Here is a 24,553-nt window from a genome sequence, read left to right as displayed (position 1 = left end):
CTGAACCATAATCAGTCAAACCATTAATAACCTTAAAAGCTTCAATAAGGTCTCCACGTATTACTGGTACCGACATTTTGAGGTTTTAGCTTTCCTTGTCCCAAATAGCTATGATAATACTCTAATTTTATTGCACACACAGTACTACCCAATTAACCGATTAACAGTAAACCCCAACAATAACAACAACAAACAAACAACAATTCTTTCTATTAATGTTTAAAATTATTTTTATAGAATGGTGAATGTTAGTTCAAATGTAAGAGACATAACACAGCTGGACAGATACGACCAAAATAAGGTATGACACAGTTTTTTTTCGTTTAATAAGAACAAGATCCCATTTTTCTTGTAATTTTATTCAACTAAATATTTTCATCAGCTTCTGTCTTATTACAGTCGTGCTAAATGCATTAACTATTTCAGTTTAAGCTACATTCCAGTATACGATGGCTGTTCAGCTTTATACCTTCATACCACAAAGATAAAGTGAAGAACAATGTCCGGAATAATCTAGACTTTCTTCAGTTACCTCCTAAAACTATAGCAGTGAGTAACTAACTTGTTTTGCATTTGTTTTGCATGCTGTCATGACTCATGTCATGTCGTCATGAACAGTCAAGTTTCATGTGCATTAAGCTGTTACACACGTCAGTTCACACAACATGAAGAATTTAATTCCTTGACTCATCATTATGGAATTATGATGACTTTACAGATTGATAGCGGTTAACTGGGATTATGGAGGGAATGAAATTTAAGTAATTAAATTCAAAATTACATTTGAGGGACTCAGATTTACGACAAAGGCGTCCTTTTAAATATTCGGCAGAACTCCCAAAAATCGATTTTCGGGTTTTTTGGAAATCCCCTTTTATATGGCCTATTTTCGACAATTTAACTGTGCTTGTTCTAACAATTGACATATCAGTTTTAACCTTAAAGTGTAGTAGGTTCAGATGTACTTGTGTCCATTTGATTTTAGCTTTCTTGTAATAGCTTGATAAACTTAATTTTATTACAACTACTACAAATTACCGATAACATAACAAATCTCTAAAAAAACATACATTCTTGTTTTTTTTCAAAAGATTAATTTATCATGGTAGAATGTAGTCTCAAATGTAGAGTTAATCACGCTTAGATCGACCAAATAAGTATGACACAGTTTTTGTGTCGTTTAATAAGATACAAGATCCCATTTTCTTGTAATATTTATCACTTATTTTTCATCAGCTTCTGTCTTATTACATCGTCGCAGCATAACTTTTCTCAGTTTAAGTAATCGTATAGAGGCGTCAGCTTTATACCGTAACCACAAAGAAAAGTGCAGAACATATGTGGAATTTCTAGACTTTCTTCAGTTTCCAAATAACTATAGACATGTGGTAAACTAACTGATACTGCATTTGTTTTCTATCTGTCATGTCTCTGTATGTTCCAGTCGTCGAAGCTCAAGGTCATGTGCTTACTGTTAGCACGTACTTGCACACACTGGTTATTCTTGACTCTATTAGAATTGTGTTACAAATTGAACGGTTAACTGGAATTAGGAGGAATGAAATTAAGTAATTAAACAAAATATTGGGTTTCAAAAGGCAGATTTGCCTTTTACAATATCGGAATAGAAAGGTTTCGTTTCTAAAATCCCCACATGTACGACAATTTCCTAGGTGGTTAAAAGTTGATTCCACGATTAAAGATTAGAGTAGATGGAGCTGTGTCAGTATCAGATTATAACTCACTTGAAGTTGAGTCAAAATTGACAATGAAGTATCTTAACAATGTCGCAATAATAAAATCTACAAAACAGTACATCCTTCTGTATTTTCTTGATACCCATCGTTCATAACGACCTTAGTTTTAATCTTATTTTAATAAGTTGTTGTGCAAATCGTTAAACTCGGCTTACTGTATTGTACGGTCCGCCGCGATTGATGCAGTTTTTGCGTAGGTCTTTCTGTAAAAAATTCCGGCAGAGTTTTCTCGTTTGTAAACTGATAGGCCCCGGGTAGCTCATCGACGTAACCTAAACAGTCATCGCCATGAAACATATATTTGCATCCTACAGTTTTAAATAACCAAACTATTTTTGGTATTAAACGTTAAACGTGAGTTTGCTTTCTGAACGTTGCAACTGTTCTTACGTATGGTTATCAGATCAGGGCTTCAGATAGTCTCTGTAGCAAACTTGGCATGCACCGTGTTTTATAAAACTGTTTAACAAATCAACGCTCTACAGTAAACTTCAAACTGTGTGTTATACAACTTAAGGAACAATAACAGTTAACACATATGTAACTGTGTTACTCACAGGGGAGCGCTATCTGGAGAGATGTGATCGCACTGCTGGTGTCCTGTGAAGCCTACAGGTGCGCTTCTCTTGCTATATTCGGGGCTCCAGCCCCACAGAACCACTGGCAAGTGATACAGGTACGTGTGGAGGGGTCATTGGGTTTAGCTACATTGTGGTGTTGTATTATATATTTATATATTATAGATTTTATTAGCATACATATTACATAATTAATGAACAGCGTAGTACTCTATATGGGGTATACCACAAGCTGCGTCTCATTATTGCTTGATGAAAAGCAAAAATAGCTTCAAATCATATGCTGCCGATAACTTAATAGATGTAAGATTGTTCTGAGAGTGTCAAGCTCCGTGATAAGCTGGAGCCTGGATGTTATACACTTTTAGTAGTTCATTAATTAAAATATCAATCTACAGAAGTTAGCAAGACACGGATTCTACGTGGTGACAGAAGATGGCACGGGGGTAATACAGACTGCACTTCTGACTGCTAACCCTTTTAATCAGGTAATACTTCCCACCTACCTTACATTAAGAAGATTGTTGCCTAAAACACTGATTGTCGAGTGGTTTCAATCTATAATCTCTCCTAATTATCAGTAACTTGTGTCCACTCCCAGGCCAGTCACATAGCAATGATAGACTGTCTGATGCAGGCTTATTCCTGTCGTCTCGTCACCATCCCTCGTGCGGTGGCAGTTGTCAAGTAAGTACAACTTTTGGCACATTCAATAATATTATGATCATTGCTGGTATAAAGATGTGCCAAGTTTTTCCTATTTCAAGAAGTCTAGTTTCATGTTTCAAACCTAAGCGATCTGTTACAGGAAGATAGGTACATTCAACGCCTCACAAGAGCTGCCCTACGATCTAGAGGACTCCCTTGTTCTTTGGATAAACAAGGTATGCAAACAATTACAGAAGAAGCATTTTGCATGGTCACAAAAATATGTGACGCAACGTTTTAATTATGAATTTACTAAGCACTTAATAATCTCAAAGACTAACCACACAATATATTCAAACCAAAAACTGCAAAACTGCAAAACAAAACTCTTTTTAGATCTGCCAAAAAGTAAAGAAAGGTTTGAATGAAGCGGTGACAATAAAGAAGCAGAACTTAAAACAGGGGCTAGTTCACCCTTCTGCTACTCTGCTGCCTCCTCACATACCTTGTAAGATAACTGTAGATTATTTAAGTAGACCGTAATAGATCATTTATTTTCATTTTTGTTTTCTGTTTTATTTTCAGTTTTGTGAGATATTTTGCAAATTCAGTACTTTTTAATCAGATTAATTGTTTACTAATCAGAAATATAGGTGTTGGAACAAACGATATCAATAATTCATAAAATCCCATCAGTTGTTGAGGACCTAGTGCAGGATATAGGAGATGGACAATGTTTAGGAGTACTAACTCACCACTATCTGCCTAACGATCTACCCCTTGAAGGTTACCTTAAAATTTCATATTATATCGAGAATTTTAGTATTAAAGAATTGTTATATAATAGTGATTTTCCCACTGTATCTTTCCCAAAGATCTAACAGAATTTGTTCTTCTCAGCGCTAAAGTTTGGCAGCACTCTGCCCCAGTGTGATAAAGCATCGAACTTGGGTGCAGTTAGGTTCGCTATAGTGACAGAGCTTGGAGCGTCCTGGTTCCCTTTAAGCGTGGAAACTTTCCTTAACCCCAGCTTCGTTACCAAGACTAATGTTATTGTGTTCATCAGTGAACTCTTCTGGAAATGGGAGGTGAGGAAAAAAGCAAAAAAGGGGGAAAAGAGGGGAAAAGGAAAAGGTTTTATCCTGACTGGTCAAGAATTCCTCACCATTTGATATAGTATCATGTACATAAGACTGTATAATGTCACTATTTTCATGTACCTGGTATTATAACCACACACGTCATGTTCCTCAACTCAGTTACTGTTCAGGTAAAAGGGACAAGTAGGAACGAATTTAGCTCTGAGTGCTGGCTGAAGGAGGATGAGAGGTCAGGTGAACCAGATATGAACTGTGCTGCTGCAGCTACAGAGATATCACAGCAGCTAGAGAAATGCCCGGTATGAGTTTAAAAGTTAAATAATATGCTATATTACCATAATATATCATAAAACATTGCCATATTATATAAAAGAAAGTTAAGGTAGGGGACAAGTTCATTGAAATACAAGAACAATAATGTTCGTGTTGCTTGTTATCAATCTCAATGTGATGTACAGTTAGAAGCATCACGACTCCCAAACTTTAACACCCATTTCCTGATTACCTTGTTTATTTCAGGTGTCATTGGAACCGATCACAGGTCGTCTGGAGTCCAGTTCTGAGTCATCTTCAGATGAGTTAGATCAACCCTTACTTCCGATAATAGAGATTGTTCCTGATCTGTGAGTGTAGTTTTATTCTATGTAATCTAATCGTTACCTTTAAAACAGATCTGGATTATGTTTATGAGTACCTAATTTTGACTCACTCTAAGTGAGTCTCGGATTATGAGTATATACTCGAGTATAAATGACCTCTTTAGTCCCGACCTTAAGATTTGTTCCTTTGAAGCCCATAAAATATAAACCCGTTACAGGCCTGAGAAGTTAATCCCTGAATTGGGACAAAGAGAGATAATAAAATACACAGAGCTGCCGAACGTGGAGGAAGAAGGGGAGGAGGAAGACTCAGCTATATCCAGTCAAGATGAAACAGACCTGCGTCCTAATAAGTACTTTGATCCTGCCGACTCCTCTGCTCTGATACAGTCCACTGTAACGGGGTTTACTAAGAGCTCACAGAGTCTCGGGAGTCTGGATCAGATGATCGCTGAAGCTAAGGAAGGTTCGTGAGATTTTGTTCAATATTCCTAAAAGTTTTAGGACTGTAGGAAATTTAGCAACTTTCTATTTGTTATCCTCGTATTGGTAACCTATTTAATGCCCAGAACTGAAAGCAGAAGATGAGAGTGTAATTGTTAATGGTTATATTGGAACTGGACCCACCCCACAGTCACTCCGTAGGTTACACAAAGCTACAGAAAGTGTGGACTCTACCAGGTAGTCACAGTATTCCTTCTCCATCCATTCTAGGATTAAATCGGGGTTATACTTGAGATCCTGATTTGAAGAGCAATTCTTAAGTAATTATCAAACAATATTTTAATCGAATTCGGAGCTATCTCCTAACCATCCAATTTGTCCCAGTGAATCAGAATCGTCTAGCGATGACGAAGAAGAAGACGCTAAGATCGTACCCACAAAATCTGAACCTCAACCAGCTGAAGAACCGCCTGTCCCAAGTAAAACTACACAGCCGGACCCGCTGGCTGGTGCGGGGTTGGTTTCAAAGTCGTTACCTTCCCGGCCTGGAGAGGTGAGGTTTCAAATATAAGGGAGGGGTTGGCGACAGTCAAAAGTTCGGAAATTTTGATTGTCCAACTAACCGAATATATGAGTAATTGAAAAATCAGAATTAATTTTTTATTTATCTCAATAACGTAATAATTTTTCAATTTTATCATTTTGAATTGTTTTCATCCCCTGCAGGTGAAGAGAACACATGTACGCAGGAAGAGCGGAGAAGAAATAGTAGCGGAGATGAAGATGGCAGCAGAAGAGAAAAGGGAATTCTACGTTAACATTGCAAGATGGGTAGACACGGTGAGCTTTTATTTCATAAAGAAACGTATCAGCTCTTGTTTAAGCTACATACGTTTTGGGTTATATAAGTATATTGTTGGTGTCGATAATAATAATTATAAGTGGCTGGATAGCAGCCGGATAGTGGCCGGATAGCAGCCTGATAGCAGCCGGATAGTAGCCGGATAGTAGCCGGATAGTAGCCGGATAGTAGCCGGATAGTAGCCGGATAGTGGCCGGATAGTGGCCGGATAGTAGCCGGATAGTAGCCGGATAGTAGCCGGATAGCAGCCGGATAGCAGCCTGATAGCAGCCTGATAGTGGCAGGATAGTAGCCGGATAGTGGCCGGATAGTAGCCGGATAGTAGCCGGATAGTAGCCGGATAGTGGCCGGATAGTAGCCGGATAGTAGCCGGATAGTAGCCGGATAGTAGCCGGATAGTAGCCGGATAGTAGCCGGATAGTAGCCGGATAGTAGCCGGATAGTGGCCGGATAGTAGCCGGATAGTAGCCGGATAGTAGCCGGATAGTAGCCGGATAGCAGCCTGATAGTGGCAGGATAGCACCCGAATAACGATTCGTTATCAGTATTAATCAATGCATTTGCATTTTTCAGGTTGAGAAAGAATGCAAGCCGAAGCCGATCTCAGCAAGCGAACTAACGACCAACATATCCAAAACAATCGAGACTCACTTCTCCAAACCCCCAGCAGTAGGAGCTAGCTTCACTATACTGAAAGAGGACAAGTCTGAAGCTCTGAGAAGAGGAATTCCTGTTATTGAGAATATCCCCGTTACTCCTGCTCCCGCTCCTCCTCTCAAGATCAAGGTGGGATGTTATCTTGATACTATCTTATTCAGTATCTTGTGGCTGTATCCTGATATTGTTTTAATTCTTTTCTTTATTATTAACTATTCTTCGTTAATCTGATCAAATAAAAGTCACAATCACTCACAATCCCAAATACTTTAAATCCAATTCAAGTACAATCCCAATCAATCACAATTCGACTCAATTAAATCCCCAACGTCTTAAAATGCCGTTCAGTTGAAATCCCAATTATTTTTAAAGTGTAGTAGAAGGGGTAAACTGATAAGCAACTCCCTTGCGCGAAATGTACACAATTTTGTTAATGTCAACGCATCAGTTCAACAATTTTCTCTCAACTTTTCACAGTTCCTCCAGTTTTACAGTTCTGTATCACCGGCCTCCCTTGATCTTCAGGTTCTACTGTTTCCAGCTCATTACCCTCACTAGAACCGTCCCCAGCCCGACGAAACAACACACCAGAGAAGAAGCTGGTGATAGTGTCGTGATAGATAATAGGATTTAGGACTGAGTTGAGAGGTAGTGTTAGCATTGCCAAGGTTACGTACCAATCAGTTGCATCAATAATACTCAGGTTATGAAGAGTGCTGATGATGATGACAGGCACCCAACAGATACAGTTTGCTACGATGATGGTTGGGATCCTTCGTCCTATTTTCTCTATCAGCTCTGATGCCTTAGGATCGTGATCCTCCTCTATTTCTTCAGGAGAACTATTGCGGCTCTTCATGTAACACACAATATAAGAGACAGTGATCACTATGACACATGACAGGTTGACAATGAGAATACTCCACGTGAATATACTTTCTGTTCCGGTGTGTAGGAAATTATCCCACGTGTAGGTCTTGAAGACGTGTATGTCCAGAGCGGTGATGTTTGCTGGCTCCAGGTCCCTACTCCTTCTTGCATCATCACTTTGTAGAAAGTATTTGAACAAGCACACACCATCGTTTCCATAGAAATGGACCGGGCGCTTCACCATGAATCCATACTTCCAATACCAGTTTTTACTAAACATTCCATCCACCAACTTACCAACACGTTTCCATGTCATATCATATGAATGATATGAATCATGATCATTACTGCCGTAGTACGCTTTCAGTATATTGAAATGCTTGGCTTTATTTGCGATACCGACAAGAAGCTTGTTGTCATCCTCGTAGTAAAGTTCCTGTACAAAGTAGTCCTCCAAAGAAGGTATCAAGGGTATCACAGCGACACTCACAGAAACAGCTACAATTCCAGCAACTAAACCACATGTTACCATGGTTACAACACTTGTTACAAATTTTATAACACTTGTTACAACTCTTGCACCACTTGTTACAACTCTTACAACTCTTACAACTCTTGCACCACTTGTTACAACACGTACTTTCCTCTTAGTCTTGGTACATCGTGGAAGGAGAAGAGACTTCCTGAACATTCCGACCACTCTGAAGAGGCTGAGGGCAGTGATTGTTAAGAGGGATATTTGTAATCCTACCGTGCTTATAACTCCTAGCACTTTACACTCCTTCCCAGTAAACCATGCGGCCTGTAACTTACAGAAGCTCTCTCTAAACACAATACTGTCGTATACAGATATTGTAACCAGGTAAATCCCCACTAGGAGGTCCCCGCACCCCATTACGCTGGCTAACACCTTGTCGTAGAAGACCAAGAGGCAGCTGGGCTCTCTTAGAGACCACAGACCTCTGAATACAGAAACAGTGTTGAAAATAACAGCGAAGATGCCCATGGACCAACAGATGGCTTTCAGAAACCAGGACCCTAGTATTTCTCTACCACAGGATGCATTGCACTCGTCAGAAAGGTCGAAGCAGTCGTTAATACCATCGCACGTTTGTGCTTTACTGATGATCTTTGGCCTCGGCGAATGAATAGTGTTCTCACAGATCACGTGATTGTTGCAGTTGAGCTCATCGCTCATGTCACCGCAATCATCTCGGAGGTCACACACTTGCTTGTACTCTATACAACGACCGTTATCGCACTGCAAGTAATCCTGGTGGTAACCTCCTTTATTATCTGATTTTGTAACGAATGTAAGGTAAGAGTTGTCAGTCAGAGTGAAGACTCTATTTGGATACTGTCCCGGGCATGAGTCGTGTGTTAATGCTTTGTTATCATTGAGAGGGCACGTTGTGTCCTCACAGAGGTTCATACAGCTCAAATACAGGTAATGTTCTCCAAACAGACCAGTGCAGGAAGTTGGAGAGGTTGGAACAGATATCATGGTCTTTGGAACCCCGAATATATCAACTCGGCGTGGTCCTTCAAACTGTCGGACTTCATAGTTCGAGGACTGGCATAGATTCAACGCTGTTCCATGTTGTACTTGTAGTAGATCTGCTACAGAGAAGCTAATTGCTGGAAGATCTCTTGCTACTCTGCAAACCTCTGACCCGCATGATTCTACACCGTTACAGAGATCATTTAAGTGGACGTACCCTCTATCCTCTCCCGGACACAAGAACTCATTTTGGAGGGTTGGAGGGTTGTTGGAGGGTTGTGTTACAGGGGGTTTTGTTATTGGGTTTGGTGAGTTCCGGGTTGCTACTGCAAAGGTTGTTGTTTCAGAGGTTTCAGTGTTAGGGGTTGCTGTTCCAGAGGTTTCAGTGTTAGGAAGTGTTTTTTTAGAGGTTTCAGTGTTAGAGGGTGCTGTTTCAAAGGTTTCAGTGTTAGGGGGTCCGGTTTCAGAGGTTTCAGTGTTAGAGGATGCTGTTTCAGAGGTTTCAGTGTTAGAGGGTGCTGTTTCAGAGGTTTCAGTGTAAGAGGGTGCTGTTTCAGAGGTTTCAGTGTTAGAGGGTGCTGTTTCAGAGGTTTCAGTGTTAGGGGCTGTTGTTTTAGACGATGTTGCATCCTGGGTTATGAAACAGTCCCCGTTATCCACACTGCATTCCTCTTCACATTCTATATATTTGTGTTTTCCATCCACTTTTGTAGGACAGAGATATCCCCCGCAGAACACTTCGTTATTTGTTATCGTACTATTTGGGACCAGTGGAAGTCTCCAATCAATGTTAAACCCACACACCTGATAAACCTTCGTGTCGTTCTCACACTTCTCAGAAACACCAGCTAATCTCCAAACCTCAGTATGTACACCAAACCACAGTGTTGGTAAAATTAGTGCTGGACGTTGCTGTATGTTGTAGGAAACATCAGCGTAAGCACACTTGTAGGATATTTGTTGACTAGTATCGTTAAAACAGGTGTGTTTGAGGAACCCCCTAGAGTTAACTATTGAGCAGTTCCCCCCTGATTCCCTTATCTCCTGCACCATCTTGTAGTCTACACAATGATCACAATAACACATGTCGGTGGTAACACATTTCCCCCATTCCCCACAACAGGATTTCTCCGCATCAGGATCGCACTCTGAAGCACTACCGTCAGGCTGAGAGAAAAAACTGCCACACCAACCATCTCGTCTCCACGTCTTAACCCCTGCTGTAGAATGTATGATTTCATCCATTTTTAGAAGACCTAATCTTGTTAAGTTTTTAGGGCATAAGAGAAATAAGAAAATGAAGTGAGTAAATGAAACAAGTCTTTAAAATAATGGCAATGCTTCGATTTTCCAACCACACAATCGCTGAGCACTTACCTGGACAACTTTGAGCATATTGAATTGAACCTGTTCCTTCTGTCCCAAATTGGAATTTGACCGTGTTAATACTGTTTAAAACTGCTCTTTGGCAGTAGTATCCGTTTCGTAATCGTATGGCATAGTGATCATTATCTGGAAGATAACTCATCAAAAGTCAAATTTATCAATTAGCTGGACTATGAATTTATATTTCCAATTTTATCATAAATTTTAAAAAATGGGAATACAATTTACAGTAGAACCCTATTCAAGAAGAAACACTCACCTCATCACCACATTTGAGCACAAACTCGGACTTGTTAAACTCAAACTTGAACTCCAGTCTCCCTTCCTCATCTGCTTCTGGATAACTAAAATCCATGGCCCACTGTTCATGGATGATAGTTATCCATTGTTTCCTTCGCACTGATAAGCTCCCACGCCCTGGATATAGTCCTATCCGGAGCATCTCTTCGGTATCTGCAGAGAATATGACGTCACCGTTCCAGGTTTCTCTGTTTCCATACCGGGAGTGAGTTCTGGAACTGGATATCACCGTCAGAGTACATGCTGTGCGGTATTCGGTTGGTACTTGGTGTACCGCTGTGAACAAGGCGTTAGTGCCGAGTAATGCCTTCGGGTAGTGCTCCTCAATCAAAAACAGGGTGTCTGAAACAAGTTCCGAAAAATGAGATCATCACTATATACTGTGATTCCACATTCAGAAAGACGGCAGATCGGCAAATACTCGGCAAATTTTGGATTTTTGGAGGAAATTTGGTGCCAAAGAGGACATTTTTAAAAGAAGACCTGACCTTTTTTAGGGCATAATACAATTTTAGGGGGGAAACATTGATCTGTGAGGAAATCTAAACTTTCTGAATGTGGGGTTGACGGTTATTGGACCTTGCCGGGAATGTCTTGCCAAGTCCAACCAGACAACTATTTATGTAGTACAAAGCACTGATATACATATTACAGAAACCGTGTACCTACCTACTGTAGCACTAGCACTTCTAACAGAGATGAAGATTGAGAAAATGAGAAGATTCATCATTTTATTTATCTCGTAACATTCTTCTTTCTGATCGTAACTTGCCGATTAAAAGATCGATGAAATGAACAAGTGAGAAAGGGATTAACAAGTAAAAAATGACAATGCTAGTGGAAAGAGATTAAAAGAAACGAAAGACGGGGATGAAGTGTTAAAGTAGACGAAATTCCGAAATACGAGTAGCTACAGAAAACAAGAAACGGGAACGAGACACACAGGCCAGGGGAATATGGAAGTGAGGGTGGTGACAGAATTACTAAGATATTATCCCAGTGAGGGTGGTGACAGAATTACTAAGATTTTATCCCAGTTTCCCACCAGACTTTCTTCCAGTAATCGAAATCAATCAGAGCTTTGTTTACCATTTGTTTACCTTGTCTACTGATGGCATGATATCCTACTCTGAAAATTGAGAGTAATACTACTGTTACCCCTACAAGAACTGTTTATGGGTTGATCGTGGTGCTGGACGGCCATGTGGGTCAAAATCATGAATAACAGATTTGTTCGTGCCTGGTACTTAGCCTAGGCATGACAAAGGATCTTCTTCGTTCTGTTTGGTCACGTGGTGTGAATACTGTGTTATGATTGGCTGGTTTGTGTCACGTGGTGTGAATACTGTGGTCTGATTGGTTGGTTTGTGTACGTGGTGTGAATACTGTGTTATGCGATTGGATGGTTTGTGTACGTGGTGTGAATACTGTGTTTTGATTGGTTGGTTTGTGCCGCGTGGTGTCTGACCAACAAACAACACACACTTTACAGCTTCGTCTCCGTTAACTCACCAAATAGCAAGTTTGGATATCTGGTATTATCAAAGCTTGGTAACTGGTATAATTGAGAACATCTCACGTGATGCCGAGCAAGGATGGATTATTATCAACATCTCGACTTTTGAAAATAAAAGTAGGATCTTCTTAATCTTACTCCCAATAATGCAGAGTGCGTAGGGCGCGGAACTAATTTGTGGATTACTAATGGTCCGTAGGGCGGGCATACCGCTAATAAATATAATGGGAAAATATAATCCACTCTTGAAAATATCAAATTATTTCTTCTAATGTTGTCACTTATATCTTGGTCACTACTGCAGTACATACAACTAAACTGTTAGTTGCTTTTGAATATTAATCTAACCTCTTCTCAGGGAGACTATCTGATGACAGTTAAAGAGCGGGATGATGCTATCAAGAAGCAACAAGAGGAGGAGGATCGGAAGGTAAGAGGATTTACTATTTCACTATCTTGTGACTAATGAGTTAATTGATTGTTTAATTGGTACACATTGGGTCTATTGACTGGGAAAGTAGCAGGTTTTATCTACGTTGCCACGTGTTTTTGTTAATTAGTTAAATGATCATCTATAATCCCTCTTATAAACTATATTCTCATAGAAACGAGAGGAACTTGACAAGAAGAGACAGCTGGAAGAAAAGCTAGCAGAAGAGAAGAGACAGATCGAAGAAATGAGTGACAGTTCAAACAAGAGTTCGGGGTCCAAGAAAGGGAAGAAAGGAGGTAAAGGGGCAGCTGGTAAGAAAGGAGGTAAAGGCGGGAAGGACACTGCTAAGAAGGAAGGAAAGAGCTTCCCTCGAAGACCAGGAAGTGTTACCTCAAATAGCTCAGCTGCGTAAGTAACTCAACTGTTACATTATTAATGTAATAGATAATGTATGTAACTTACACCCACAACTATTACCCTAGAACGTGGTCAAGAAATGTATTATATACAGTGCCGAACATCATGTTATTTTCCCGTTATTAACTACAGTCTTTGTCAGTTCATCTGCTAAAGGCGGTAAAGGAGCTAAAGGAAAGAAAGGGAAGACTAAGGATGACATGTCGGTGAAGAGTGAGAAGATGACTAGATCAAAGTCAGGTAAGCACAATACACTTAACAATAACAAAAAGTTATCAATTTATAAAAATTAAAATGATATTGTAGAATTTAAACGTCAAGAGCCTTAATTAAGACCTAAGATAATATTCATTTCATTCTTTTCTATTTTCATATTTAACACGTTCCCTTGTTTGATTCGTACTTCTTCTATAATAACATACTTTCAGGTAAAAAAGAGCCAGCAGCCAGCAAACGGCGTGTAAAATCCGCGAGGAGAGCTGGCAAGAGTGTCTCCTTTGTGGATGAGAAGTCTGAATCTGATGCCCCAGAGGTTCCTGCTATTGAGCTGGTTCCTAAGGAGGAGACAGCAGCCAGAGTGGTTCGTGTTTATCTTTACAGTGTAGCAAATCTTAGAAGATATCCCTTAAAGGAGCTGGTTAATCTTTACACCAGAGCAAATCCCGGATGTTTGGAATACACTATGCTTGAAATAGTGTTGATGATGCTTTAAATTAGGATTCAATTATTAAGATTCACTCGTTCAAACTTACCTTTACTCAGGAATGTCCGTTCAAGAAAGACACCCAAGTGATAGGAGAGGACAAGGTAGACCGAAAGAAACTTTCCTATTTTGTCCCTCTAGAAGATGCTGGTGTGGGACTAGGTACGCACTCTTTAGTCTTTACGCACTTTACGCACTTTTTACTCTTTCTCAGTAAACAATCGCACAAATATGGAGTTGTTTAAATTTATATTTATAATGATAAATTTCTGGCAGATCACAAGTCTGTGATATAGCTGTAGATCAAATTAAAAACGTCATGATTTAAACAATTTTATCAGCCGAAATCTTTGACTTCATGACTGGAATACATGCATTGATGCACTTCATTCCTGATAATTAACATTGTTAATCACTCCTCTCTGTAGGGTCAGGGCCGATAGAGAAACGACCACTCTCAGGTTCAGGGTGGCCGGGTGATCACGAGAGTGCCGAGGACAGTTTGCTAGCTGTCAGAAACACTGATTCTGTGAGTTACATTCTTTGGATAGCGCCGAATATCTTATAATAATCATGTTAAGTGTTCAGTAAATTATATACTGTCAATTAATAATTATTAGTTTTACATACGGTATAATATTTATATTACGGAAACTATTGCATAGTTGGGAGTAGTGGAAACGAATTCCTTGTCTCTGACTCATAATCTGAAGTTCAGCCCCAGACCGCCGATTTTCACGAATATGTCACAGATTGTAGCACAATTTTATGACCACTCAGGAAAACAATATTTAATACGTTCAGTTCATACTATTACTACCTGTTTGCTGTACTTTAATATCTTGACCAAAATTGCTTACGTAATTACTAGAAGAAGTTGAACTTCACGACTTACTCGCCTCGACTTAGGGCGGCTTCAACGTCCGAACAGAGATAGTTTTTTCCAAATCTGTCAATCCAGTATGAGTTTGTTTATCTCCTTGCTGTCGTCAAGCCCCGTGTCCCTCCGAAGGATGTCAATATATGTGAGGTGTGGTCTTCAGTTGAACCTCAACGTCTCGTAATAGTTTAAGACAGGTAAGTTATGCGGTCTAGCAAGTAGTAGTTAGGTTATATTTAGGAACCCCTAGTTTTGACTCGACAGGTGTCAGCATCTATGACTCACTGTGTTCAACCTATTGGTCTACCAATAGGTTACTTTCTTACAGAATACTTTCACTTGGACTCAGTAATTGGGCAAATATGTCAATGCCCGATTTTCGAAGTTTCTCATCCATGATTTCATCCGTGAATTTAACATCTTCAATTATATTAGGTTTATTATATACGATTAGCACTTAAGAAAGCATATAAGGTAGACAATTAATCCACTCAATTAATCCACTCAGATCTTTAAAAACCTAAAAATTGGAAAACAAAATATTACTTGAAAACTCGAAACAGTCGTTAATATCCTTTTCGTGATCTTTGAAAACGTGAAGATGATTATTATTCTTTCACAAAAATCTCTTCACCTAAAGTAATATAACTATAAGTAAATCCCTTACCAAATCATTACAAAAGTTCGCGTATCTTCCTAAGTAACCTTGGTCCCCAAGAGAGGAACTCTGTCCTATACCGGGGCATCCTCAATAAGTACAGACACGGGTTGAGGGCAGCGTTCAGAACGTAGGGTAACACCAAGTAAAGGAGATGAGCGGAATTCTGATTAACTGCCGCACTATCAACCATGATCTTAACTGCTGTAATATGTTTAGACATCATGTAGATGAACTGATACACAAAAAGAGGAATATTACAGATCAGGAACAGTGATGTGAACAGGGTAATAGTGACGGACACTTGGCGGGAGATCTTCTTAACATCAACTGTGGAGGATATTGACAACCTCGTCATTGGCTTTGAACTCTTCCTTTCCTCTTTTGTTGACGTCTTAACATCAACTGTGGAGGATATTGAAAACCTCGTCATTGGCTTTGAACTCCTCCTTTCATCTTTAGTTGACGTCTTAACATTAGATATGGAGAAAATTGACAACCTCGATTTTGACTTTGAAATCCACTTTTCCTCTTTTGTTGGCGTCTTAACTTCAGTGCATTCTTGTGCGGCTGCGTTCCTTGCTAGGGTGATGGTGCCAGCAAGGAAACTAACGAACACTACAACTGACGGAATGAACACCTCTATCTCAAACGCTATCCCGAACATAACCTCAGACCAGTTTTCTGTTAGCTTGTATGAACAATAAGAACGTAGCTTGCGGTAGTAAATGGCTTTCATCCACCCACTCGCAAAAAAAACTCCATCAATGAACAACAAGATGAAGGAGTACCCTGCTATCACTGCAATAATCCGGTTCATAGTACACACTGACCTAGCTCGATGGGGTATTATTATGGCAAAACTCCTGGTCACACTCATGACTGCTACTAAAAACATGGATACGCGGAGCAGGAAGTACACGGCGATAGTAAGACTTCCGCATACGAAGGAGTCTGCATATAGCATAGGATCACGGTTGTTTAGCAAGGAAAATATGATAGGAATTGTTGTGATGGTGCATGTCCCGATATCCACAGAAATAACGATGATATAAAGTTTATCTGGGATAGTTTTACGTTCCTTTGACAGGAAGTAAGCGAGTGCAGAGATATTTCCAGCAAGTCCCACTATGGTGCATAGTATCAGCACGGTAGCTATGAGATTGTCTAGCGAAGAGTTGAAATCTTCCGATCTTCTCCCTGCGTAGCGTTCATTGTTGAGTTGAAATCTCCCGATCCCTCAACTTGCATCGCAAACAGTTTTTCAGAATTACAAACAGTTATCGGATATCAACACGTAACAAGCAAACGTTTATGCAAATAGAACGAATAAAATACAAGTTAAGCGGTATATCAAGCACAAGTGTATGTTGAAGTTTAAGTCAAGAACAAGGATGCAACAGCGTAGGTCAGCAATTAAAGAGTCAAAGGGAAAGCGGTTCTTTTGCGATAGTCAAAACGCGACAACTAGCGCTGGATGGCGACAACTAGCGCTATCCAGCGCTAGTTGTCGCTATCCAGCGCTGGATAACGCTGGCCAGCGCAAAATATATATGTTCGATAATTGTCGCTATCCAGCGCTAGTTGTCGCCATCCAGCGCTTGTTGTCGCCATCCAGCGCTAGTTGTCGCTATCCAGTGCTAGTTGTCGCTGGCTATGCGACACTGTCGCACGCGATAGTTTGCGATGGCCAGCGCAACTGGCCATCGCAGAAAACAGTTCGATAACTAGCGCTGGATAGCGACAACTAGCGCTGGCCAGCGACAACAAGCGCTGGATGGCGACAACTAGCGCTGGCCAGCGCTAGTTGTCGCCATCCAGCGCTAGTTGTCGCTATCCAGCGCTGGTTGTCGCTGGCCAGCGCAAAATACAAATTGTTGATAAATTTTCGATAATTGTCGTGACAACTAGCGCTGGATAGCGACAACTAGCGCTGGATAGCGACAACTAGCGCTGGCCAGCGCTAACCAGCGCTAACCAGCGCTGGCCAGCGCAATGCCAACGATCAAAATCAAATACTTGCGATATTACTATATACTTGCAATATTACAATTAGAATAGAAATTCGGCGGAATGACACTGTCTGGGCGACGCTCAGCCTGTCATTATGACAGGCTGAGCGTCGCCCAGTAAGTTGAGCTCCGCCCAGCTAGTAAGCCAACGCTAGATGACGATTGTAAATGTAGGTTTATAACCGTACCTTTACAAATATATGCGCACCGAGTTGGACTTGGATTTGAAAAAATATTTCCAATTTTACGAGTACAGAGTATCACCCGTTAAGCTGACAAGAAATATCGCAAATATATTGCGCTGGCCAGCGCTAGCTGACGACAACTAGCGCTGGATAGCGACAACTAGCGCTGGATGGCGACAACTAGCGCTGGATGGCGACAACTAGCGCTGGATAGCGACAATTATCGAACATATATATTTTGCGCTGGCCAGCGTTATCCAGCGCTGGATAGCGACAACTAGCGCTGGATGGCGACAACTAGCGCTGGATAGCGCTAGTTGTCGCCATCCAGCGCTAGTTGTCGCGTTTTGACTATCGCAAAAGAACCGGGAAAGCATATAGTTATCCACATTCCATTTCCACACATACATGCACGCAAAAAACACAGAACACACGAACAGCTAAGTCGGTTATTATTGAAGTGAGTTGCAAATTAATGGATTATTGTGGGAGAGGGAGAGTGAGAGAATACACAATCCACACACGTACACTTTAATCAGAAGTTAATTAAACTGAGCATATAATATATACTATACATAAGTAGTATTGGTTGCTTAATGCGAATTAAATTAAGGATGCCTTTTCGCCATTATTTATGACGCCCTATATTGACTCGGTATAGTTGAGTGCAAAGCTGGATCCATGACCAAAATTTGCTAGCATTATTATCCAGATTACAAGGTTACTCTGTTATTAGCCAAAATGATACAGTTATTACAGAGAATGATGCAGAAGGTATATGGACACGTTCATTGAAGTTTGAGGACATTGGTAAATATTAGTGACCCTACTAAATGGCACGATGATGTTAAATGTGTCACACTATAAAACTATATAAACCCTCAATGGTTAGGATAATCGTTTCATCCTCTAGATAAACTTTGTCGCATAACGATATCTTTATCAGACGATAAGATATCGCTTAAATGCGGCCGGCAGTGAGTTGTAAACTTTGTCACACTATAAAAATGTGACAGAGTTTATATATGGACCCCTTGTTGCCGTGTTTGACCAAATTTTCGAATTTCAAATTTATAGGATAGTTGCATATGACTATTATCTACATATTTAGCGACTTTTTTCGTTAAATGGTAGCACCATGTAAACTCCGTCACACATTTAAGAAATTTATATGAGGGATGTTTATGACATCCTGACAAGAAATGCCGAATAGTCTAGCATTATTTTGTGAGCTGAATGTGTTTGGAATTGTTCACATATTTCATTGTTATAGGCAAATACAAATACAGAAGACAGAAATAGGTAAATTTAGTCACATAAATTTGTATGATATCTCAACATGTGTGAAATTGAGCAAATATTAGTATACCAACTTAAACTCCCTATATTACGCACTATGGATCAATTAACAATATTTCAACCATACGCCGGTCATATAAATTATTATATGGCAGTGATATGTTAACATTGGCAAAATTTCAACACCTAAACAGGGTAAAAATTTGTAAATTTCGTCACAAAAAAAATATGATAACTTTATTTGCTATTTGTTGGCAAAATAACTAATTTATCGACATAGTGATGGTGATAAAGTAACATTATATACTAATTGAGGTATGATTCTTCAAAATAGGGGCAAGAAATGTAAATTTCGTCACATCAGCCATAGCATTAGTTAGATAGATTTTCTTTCATATCAACTGCCCTTATTATAGCTAGAATGGATTTATACAGGAAATATAGAAACCCATGCCCATTTTTCATCACATTGAAACTATACTGTTGGGGCAGGAAAAGTGAATTTCGTCACATTTTAATAACTTAGTAAAATTAAACTCAGCATTGTTTAACTTGAGTTCTAATTTGCTGAACAATAACCAACCAATAATTCCTGGAAAAAAATTGAATTTTAACCGAGGTATGGTTCTTCAAAATAGGGGCAAGAAATGTAAATTTTGTCACATACGTCATTTTAAAATTTAGATAGATTTTCTTTCATATCAATAGTCCTTATTATAGTTAGAATGGATTTATACAGGAAATATAGAAACCCATGCCAATTTTTCATCACATTGAAATTATACTGTTGGGGCAGGAAAAATAAATTTCGTCATATTTCACTATTTCAGTAACTTAGTAAAATTAAACTCAGCATTGTTAAACTTGAGTTCTATTTTGCTAAACAATAATCAACCAATAATTCCTGGAAAAACATTGAATTCTAACCGAGGTATGGTTCTTCAAAATAGGGTCAAGAAATGTAAATTTCGTCACATACGAGTACGTCATTGTAAAATTTAGATAAAATTTCTTTCACGTGAACAGTCCTAATTACAGTCCGAAATGATTAATACATGTATTTTTATATTTCCTGTATCTCTGTATATACAGAGATACAGGAAATATAAAAACCCCTGCCCATTTTATAATGTACATGTAATATGTTAATCACAGACTATTTCATTCTATAATCATTGCTTCCAAATTTAACCTATTTATGATGTCTAGTCATTTTGTGACGATGTTTACATCAACTGCCCTATACTTGAATCAACTGTATCCGGGTATCGTCCTTATATAGAGTTTTCCCGCAAAATTTAACTTATTTACGATGTCGTATCATTTTGTGACGATGTTTACATCAACTGCCTTATACTTGAATCAACTGTATCCGTGTATCGTCCTTATATAGATTTTCCCCGCAAAATGTAACCTACCTTACAAGACTTTTTTATAACGTACGAAATGCGACGGTTTTCCCGAAATTTCGCCATATTTTCGGACCGCCAAAATTTCGGTCGTCGTAATAGAATCCGTCGCATTATTTTTAGCTTATTCCAATAATTGTGGCTTCATCAATTCATTTTGTTCTTGAAAAGTTAGTGATATGATGGGACAAATAAACACAATATTCCATGATGAATTTGATGTCAAGTAATACGTTTTAAATTTACAATAAATTACATTTATGTGCTAACATAAACGTCTTATAAGAGACTAAGTCAAGATAAACAATTTAATACCAAACTCAATAAGTGAAACTGAAAGAGTCGAGCCGGACCCCTTAGAGGAAGATGAAGAAATCGATTTATAAGTTTCATTTTGTTTCAACATGATTTTACCGATTTTTAGAAAATTTTGAATTTCCTTTGTGTCAGAAAACAAAATGATGAAAAATTCCCTTATTTTCTGTGACGTCCGAAATGTGACGGTTTTTGTTCAATTTCGCCATATTTTCGGACCGCCAAAATTTCGGTCGTCGCAAATTGGTCCGCCACAAAAATGTCTTGTAAGGTATTTACGATGTCGTATCATTTTGTGACGATGTTTACATCAACTGCCCTATACTTGAATCAACTGTATCCGTGTATCGTCCTTATATAGAGTTTTCCCGCCTTCCACACCAAAATCAGATATAAATGATTTCGGAAATTCACCCAGAATTTCAAATTCCATATAATGTGACAGAATTTACATCATTTCCCAATAACCAAGTGCATGTATTAGCTAACTTTTCAAAACAACATATTTTAGGGCTATGATTGGCAGAAGAACCATCAAATAATGAGTTGAAAGGGTTTTGAGGACACCTCACAATAGAAAAGAGGTCTCGTATTCTGAGTGTGACAAAGTTTACGAAATATTGCCTTAAAGCCGTTCGATCCGTGCCCTTTAACCAAAGTTGTATCATAATTGTTAGATTGACCTAATCTACTATATTTCAGACCAAGGAATGATAATTGGGCAGCTATGGTAAACAATGTCACAAAAATGTGACATTTTTTACATTATAGTGCCTAAAAGCAATACATTTTATTTCTGAGCAGTGCATATGGGAGTATGGGTCACGTGGCTAATGTTCAGAACTTATGAACACGCTAGATTAATAGATGCTAAAATTAAGCCACTATCGTCGAAAACGCTATTTTAGAAATTTACCAATATCCTCAAACTTCAATGAACGTGTCCATATATGTAATGTGGCCCGAGGAGTCTTAATCCTCCTTGCGTCCTAAGGAGTAAGGAGTAAGGGGGTGTTTCTCTAGTATCTAATGAGCCCAATTATCCACGTTTTTCATTTATAGTGCTATCTTTAAATGTAACATTTTTGAATTAAGACGTTTTCATCGCTATCCCGCTGTCACTACCATGCTGTGCCACAGCCGCGCTGTGTCACAGCCGCGCTGTGTCACTGCTGTGTCACTGCTGTGTCACTGCTGTGTCACTACTGGCTGCTGTGGAACAACACTCAACAGTGACAGGAATGTCAATCAGTGCCGGAGCGATGACAGCCAGATAGTAAGCGTATAAGTTAGACAAAGTATATATTCAGATCCTAAGATATCTGTGAAACTAAAAAACGGGACAAAAATACCACTTGTAAACTCAAGACAGTCGTCAATGTTGATACTTTTGTTCGCAGTTTTTAAATATTCATATGAGGGCATTTTCAGATCACTATTAATAATAATATTAACATTACCAAAATCACTATTTAATATGAACCAAATCCATTTCAAAATCATTGAAAAAGTTCATTGAACAAAACTCCAGATTCAATGAACAACAAGATGAAGGAGTACCCTGCTATCACTGCAATAATCCGGTTCATAGTACATACTGACCTGGCTCGATGGGGTATTATTATGGCAAAACTCCTGGTCACACTCATGAATTTATAGGGTCAGGGGTCAGGGCCGATAGAGAATCGACGACTCTCAGGGTCAGGGTGGCCGGGTGATCACGAGTGCCGAGGACAGTTTACTAGCTGTCAGAAACACTGATTCTGTGAGTTACATTGTTTGGATAGCGCCGAATATCTTTTAATAATCATGTTAAGTGTTAAGTATATTATATGCTGTAAGTTATGCGGTCTAGTTAGTAGTAGTTAGGTTATATTTTAGGAACCCCCAGTTTTGACTCGGCAGGTGTCAGCATCTATGACTCGCTGTGTTCAACCTATTGGCCTATCAATAAGTTATTTTCTTACAGAATACTTTCACTTGGACTCAGTAATTGGGCAAATATATCAATGCCCGATTTTCGAAGTTTCTCATCCATATTTCATCCGTGAATTTAACATCTTCAATTAGGCTAATTATATGCACGATTAGCACTTATCGCGATCTTTGTAAACGTGGGGAAACGTGCAGATGATTATTATTCTTCCACAAAATTCTTAACTCTTCAACTAAAGTTAATAAATCCCTAACCAAATCATTACAAAAGTTCGCGTATCTTCTTATGTAACCTTGGTCCCCAAGAGAGGAACTCTGTCCTATACCGGGGCATCCTCAATAAGTACAGACACGGGTTGAGGGCAGCGTTCAGAACGTAGGGTAACACCAAGTAAAGGAGATGAGCGGAATTCTGATTAACTGCCGCACTATCAACCATGATCTTAACTGATGTAATATGTTTAGACAACACGTAGATGAACAGGTACACAAAAAGAGGAATATTACAGATCAGGAACAATGATGTGAACAAGGTGATGGTGACGGACACTTGGCGGGAGATCTTCTTAACATCAACTGTGGAGGATATTGACAACCTCGTCATTGGCTTTGAACTCTTCCTTTCCTCTTTTGTTGACGTCTTAACATCAGATTTTGAGGAAATTGAAAACCTCGTCATTGGTGTTGAACTCCTCCTTTCCTCTTTAGTTGACGTCTTAACATCAGATATGGAGAAAATTGGCAACCTCGATTTTGACATTGAAATCCTCTTTTCCTCTTTTGTTGGCGTCTTGACTTCAGTGCATTCTTGTGCGGCTGCGTTCCTTGCTAGGGTGATGGTGCTAGCAAGGAAACTGACGAACACTACAACTGACGGAATGAACACCTCTATCTCCCACGCTATTTCGAACATAACTGCAGACCAGTTTTCTGTTATCTTGTAGGAACAATAAGAACGTAGCTTGGGGTAGTAAATAGCTTTCATCCACCCACTCGCAAACAAAACTCCATCGATGAACAACAAGATGAAGGAGTACCCTGCTATCACTGCAATAATCCGGTTCATAGTACATACTGACCTAGCTCGATGGGGTATTATTATGGCAAAACTCCTGGTCACACTCATGACTGCCACTAAAAACATGGATACGCGGAGCAGGAAGAAAACGGCGATAGTAAGACTTCCGCATACGAAGGAGTCTGCATACAGCATAGGATCGCGGTTATTTAGCAAGGAAACTATGATAGGAATTGTTGTGATGGTGCATGTCCCCATATCCACAGAAATAACGATGATATAAAGTTTATCTGGGATGGTTTTACGTTCCTTTGACAGGAAGTAAGCGAGTGCAGAGATATTTCCAGCAAGTCCCACTATGGTGCATAGTATCAGCACGGTAGCTATCAGATTGTCTAGGGAAGAGTTGAAATCTTCCGATCCTTCTCCCTGCGTAGCGTTCATTGTTGAGTTGAAATCTCCCGATCCCTCAACTTGCATCGCAAACAGTTTTTCAGAATTACAAACAGTTATCAGATATCAACACGTAACAAGCAAACGTTTATGCAAATAGAACGAATAAAATACAAGTTAAGCGGTATATCAAGCTCAATTGTATGTTGAAGTTTAAGTCAAGAACAAGGATGCAACAGCGTTAGGTCAGTTAAAGAGTAAAAGAGAAAACCTATCCACATATACATGCACGCAAAAAACACAGAACACACGAACAGCTAAGTCGGTTATCATTGAAGTGAGTTGCAAATTAATGGATTATTGTGGGAGAGGGAGAGTGAGAGAATCCACATTCCACACACGTAGTAAACTTTAATCAAAAGATAATTTAACTGAGTATATAATATGAATACATGCATATACTACTAAGTAGTATAGGTTGCTTAATGCGAATTAAATGAAGGATGCTTTTTCACCATTATTTATGACACCCTATTTTGACTCGGTATAGTTGAGCGCAAAGCTGGATCCATGACCAAAATGTGCTAGTAGTATAGCATTATTATCCAGATTACTAGGTTACTCTGTTATTAGCCAAAATGATACAGAGAATGATGCAGAAGGAATATGTGTAATGTA

General features: G+C 39.3%; 1 protein-coding gene across 1 annotated transcript in view; it reads left to right on the top strand.

The window, feature by feature from the left end:
• The first annotated feature begins 228 nt into the window (after positions 1-228).
• Positions 229-24,553, top strand: part of LOC134813470 (calmodulin-regulated spectrin-associated protein 1-B-like) — a 52,473-nt gene continuing 28,148 nt past the window's right edge. Inside the window, exons 1-22 of the mRNA XM_063821264.1 lie at positions 229-301; positions 427-549; positions 2,317-2,433; positions 2,734-2,823; positions 2,937-3,022; positions 3,144-3,219; positions 3,380-3,491; positions 3,680-3,769; positions 3,884-4,071; positions 4,254-4,382; positions 4,603-4,706; positions 4,901-5,148; positions 5,252-5,363; positions 5,511-5,679; positions 5,853-5,966; positions 6,562-6,774; positions 12,577-12,648; positions 12,824-13,059; positions 13,211-13,308; positions 13,497-13,648; positions 13,831-13,933; positions 14,200-14,300. Coding sequence (XP_063677334.1) covers positions 239-301; positions 427-549; positions 2,317-2,433; positions 2,734-2,823; positions 2,937-3,022; positions 3,144-3,219; positions 3,380-3,491; positions 3,680-3,769; positions 3,884-4,071; positions 4,254-4,382; positions 4,603-4,706; positions 4,901-5,148; positions 5,252-5,363; positions 5,511-5,679; positions 5,853-5,966; positions 6,562-6,774; positions 12,577-12,648; positions 12,824-13,059; positions 13,211-13,308; positions 13,497-13,648; positions 13,831-13,933; positions 14,200-14,300 — 2,796 coding nt within the window. The 5' untranslated portion in view covers positions 229-238. The remainder of the gene's footprint in view (positions 302-426; positions 550-2,316; positions 2,434-2,733; positions 2,824-2,936; positions 3,023-3,143; positions 3,220-3,379; positions 3,492-3,679; positions 3,770-3,883; positions 4,072-4,253; positions 4,383-4,602; positions 4,707-4,900; positions 5,149-5,251; positions 5,364-5,510; positions 5,680-5,852; positions 5,967-6,561; positions 6,775-12,576; positions 12,649-12,823; positions 13,060-13,210; positions 13,309-13,496; positions 13,649-13,830; positions 13,934-14,199; positions 14,301-24,553) is intronic.

The sequence above is a fragment of the Bolinopsis microptera genome, chromosome 3, assembly GCF_026151205.1.
Source record: "Bolinopsis microptera isolate Bmic1 chromosome 3, MBARI_Bmic_1.0, whole genome shotgun sequence".
Taxonomy (NCBI): domain Eukaryota; kingdom Metazoa; phylum Ctenophora; class Tentaculata; order Lobata; family Bolinopsidae; genus Bolinopsis; species Bolinopsis microptera.
Note: the sequence above shows the minus strand (reverse complement) of the source record. Positions and strands in the feature narration are given on the sequence as shown.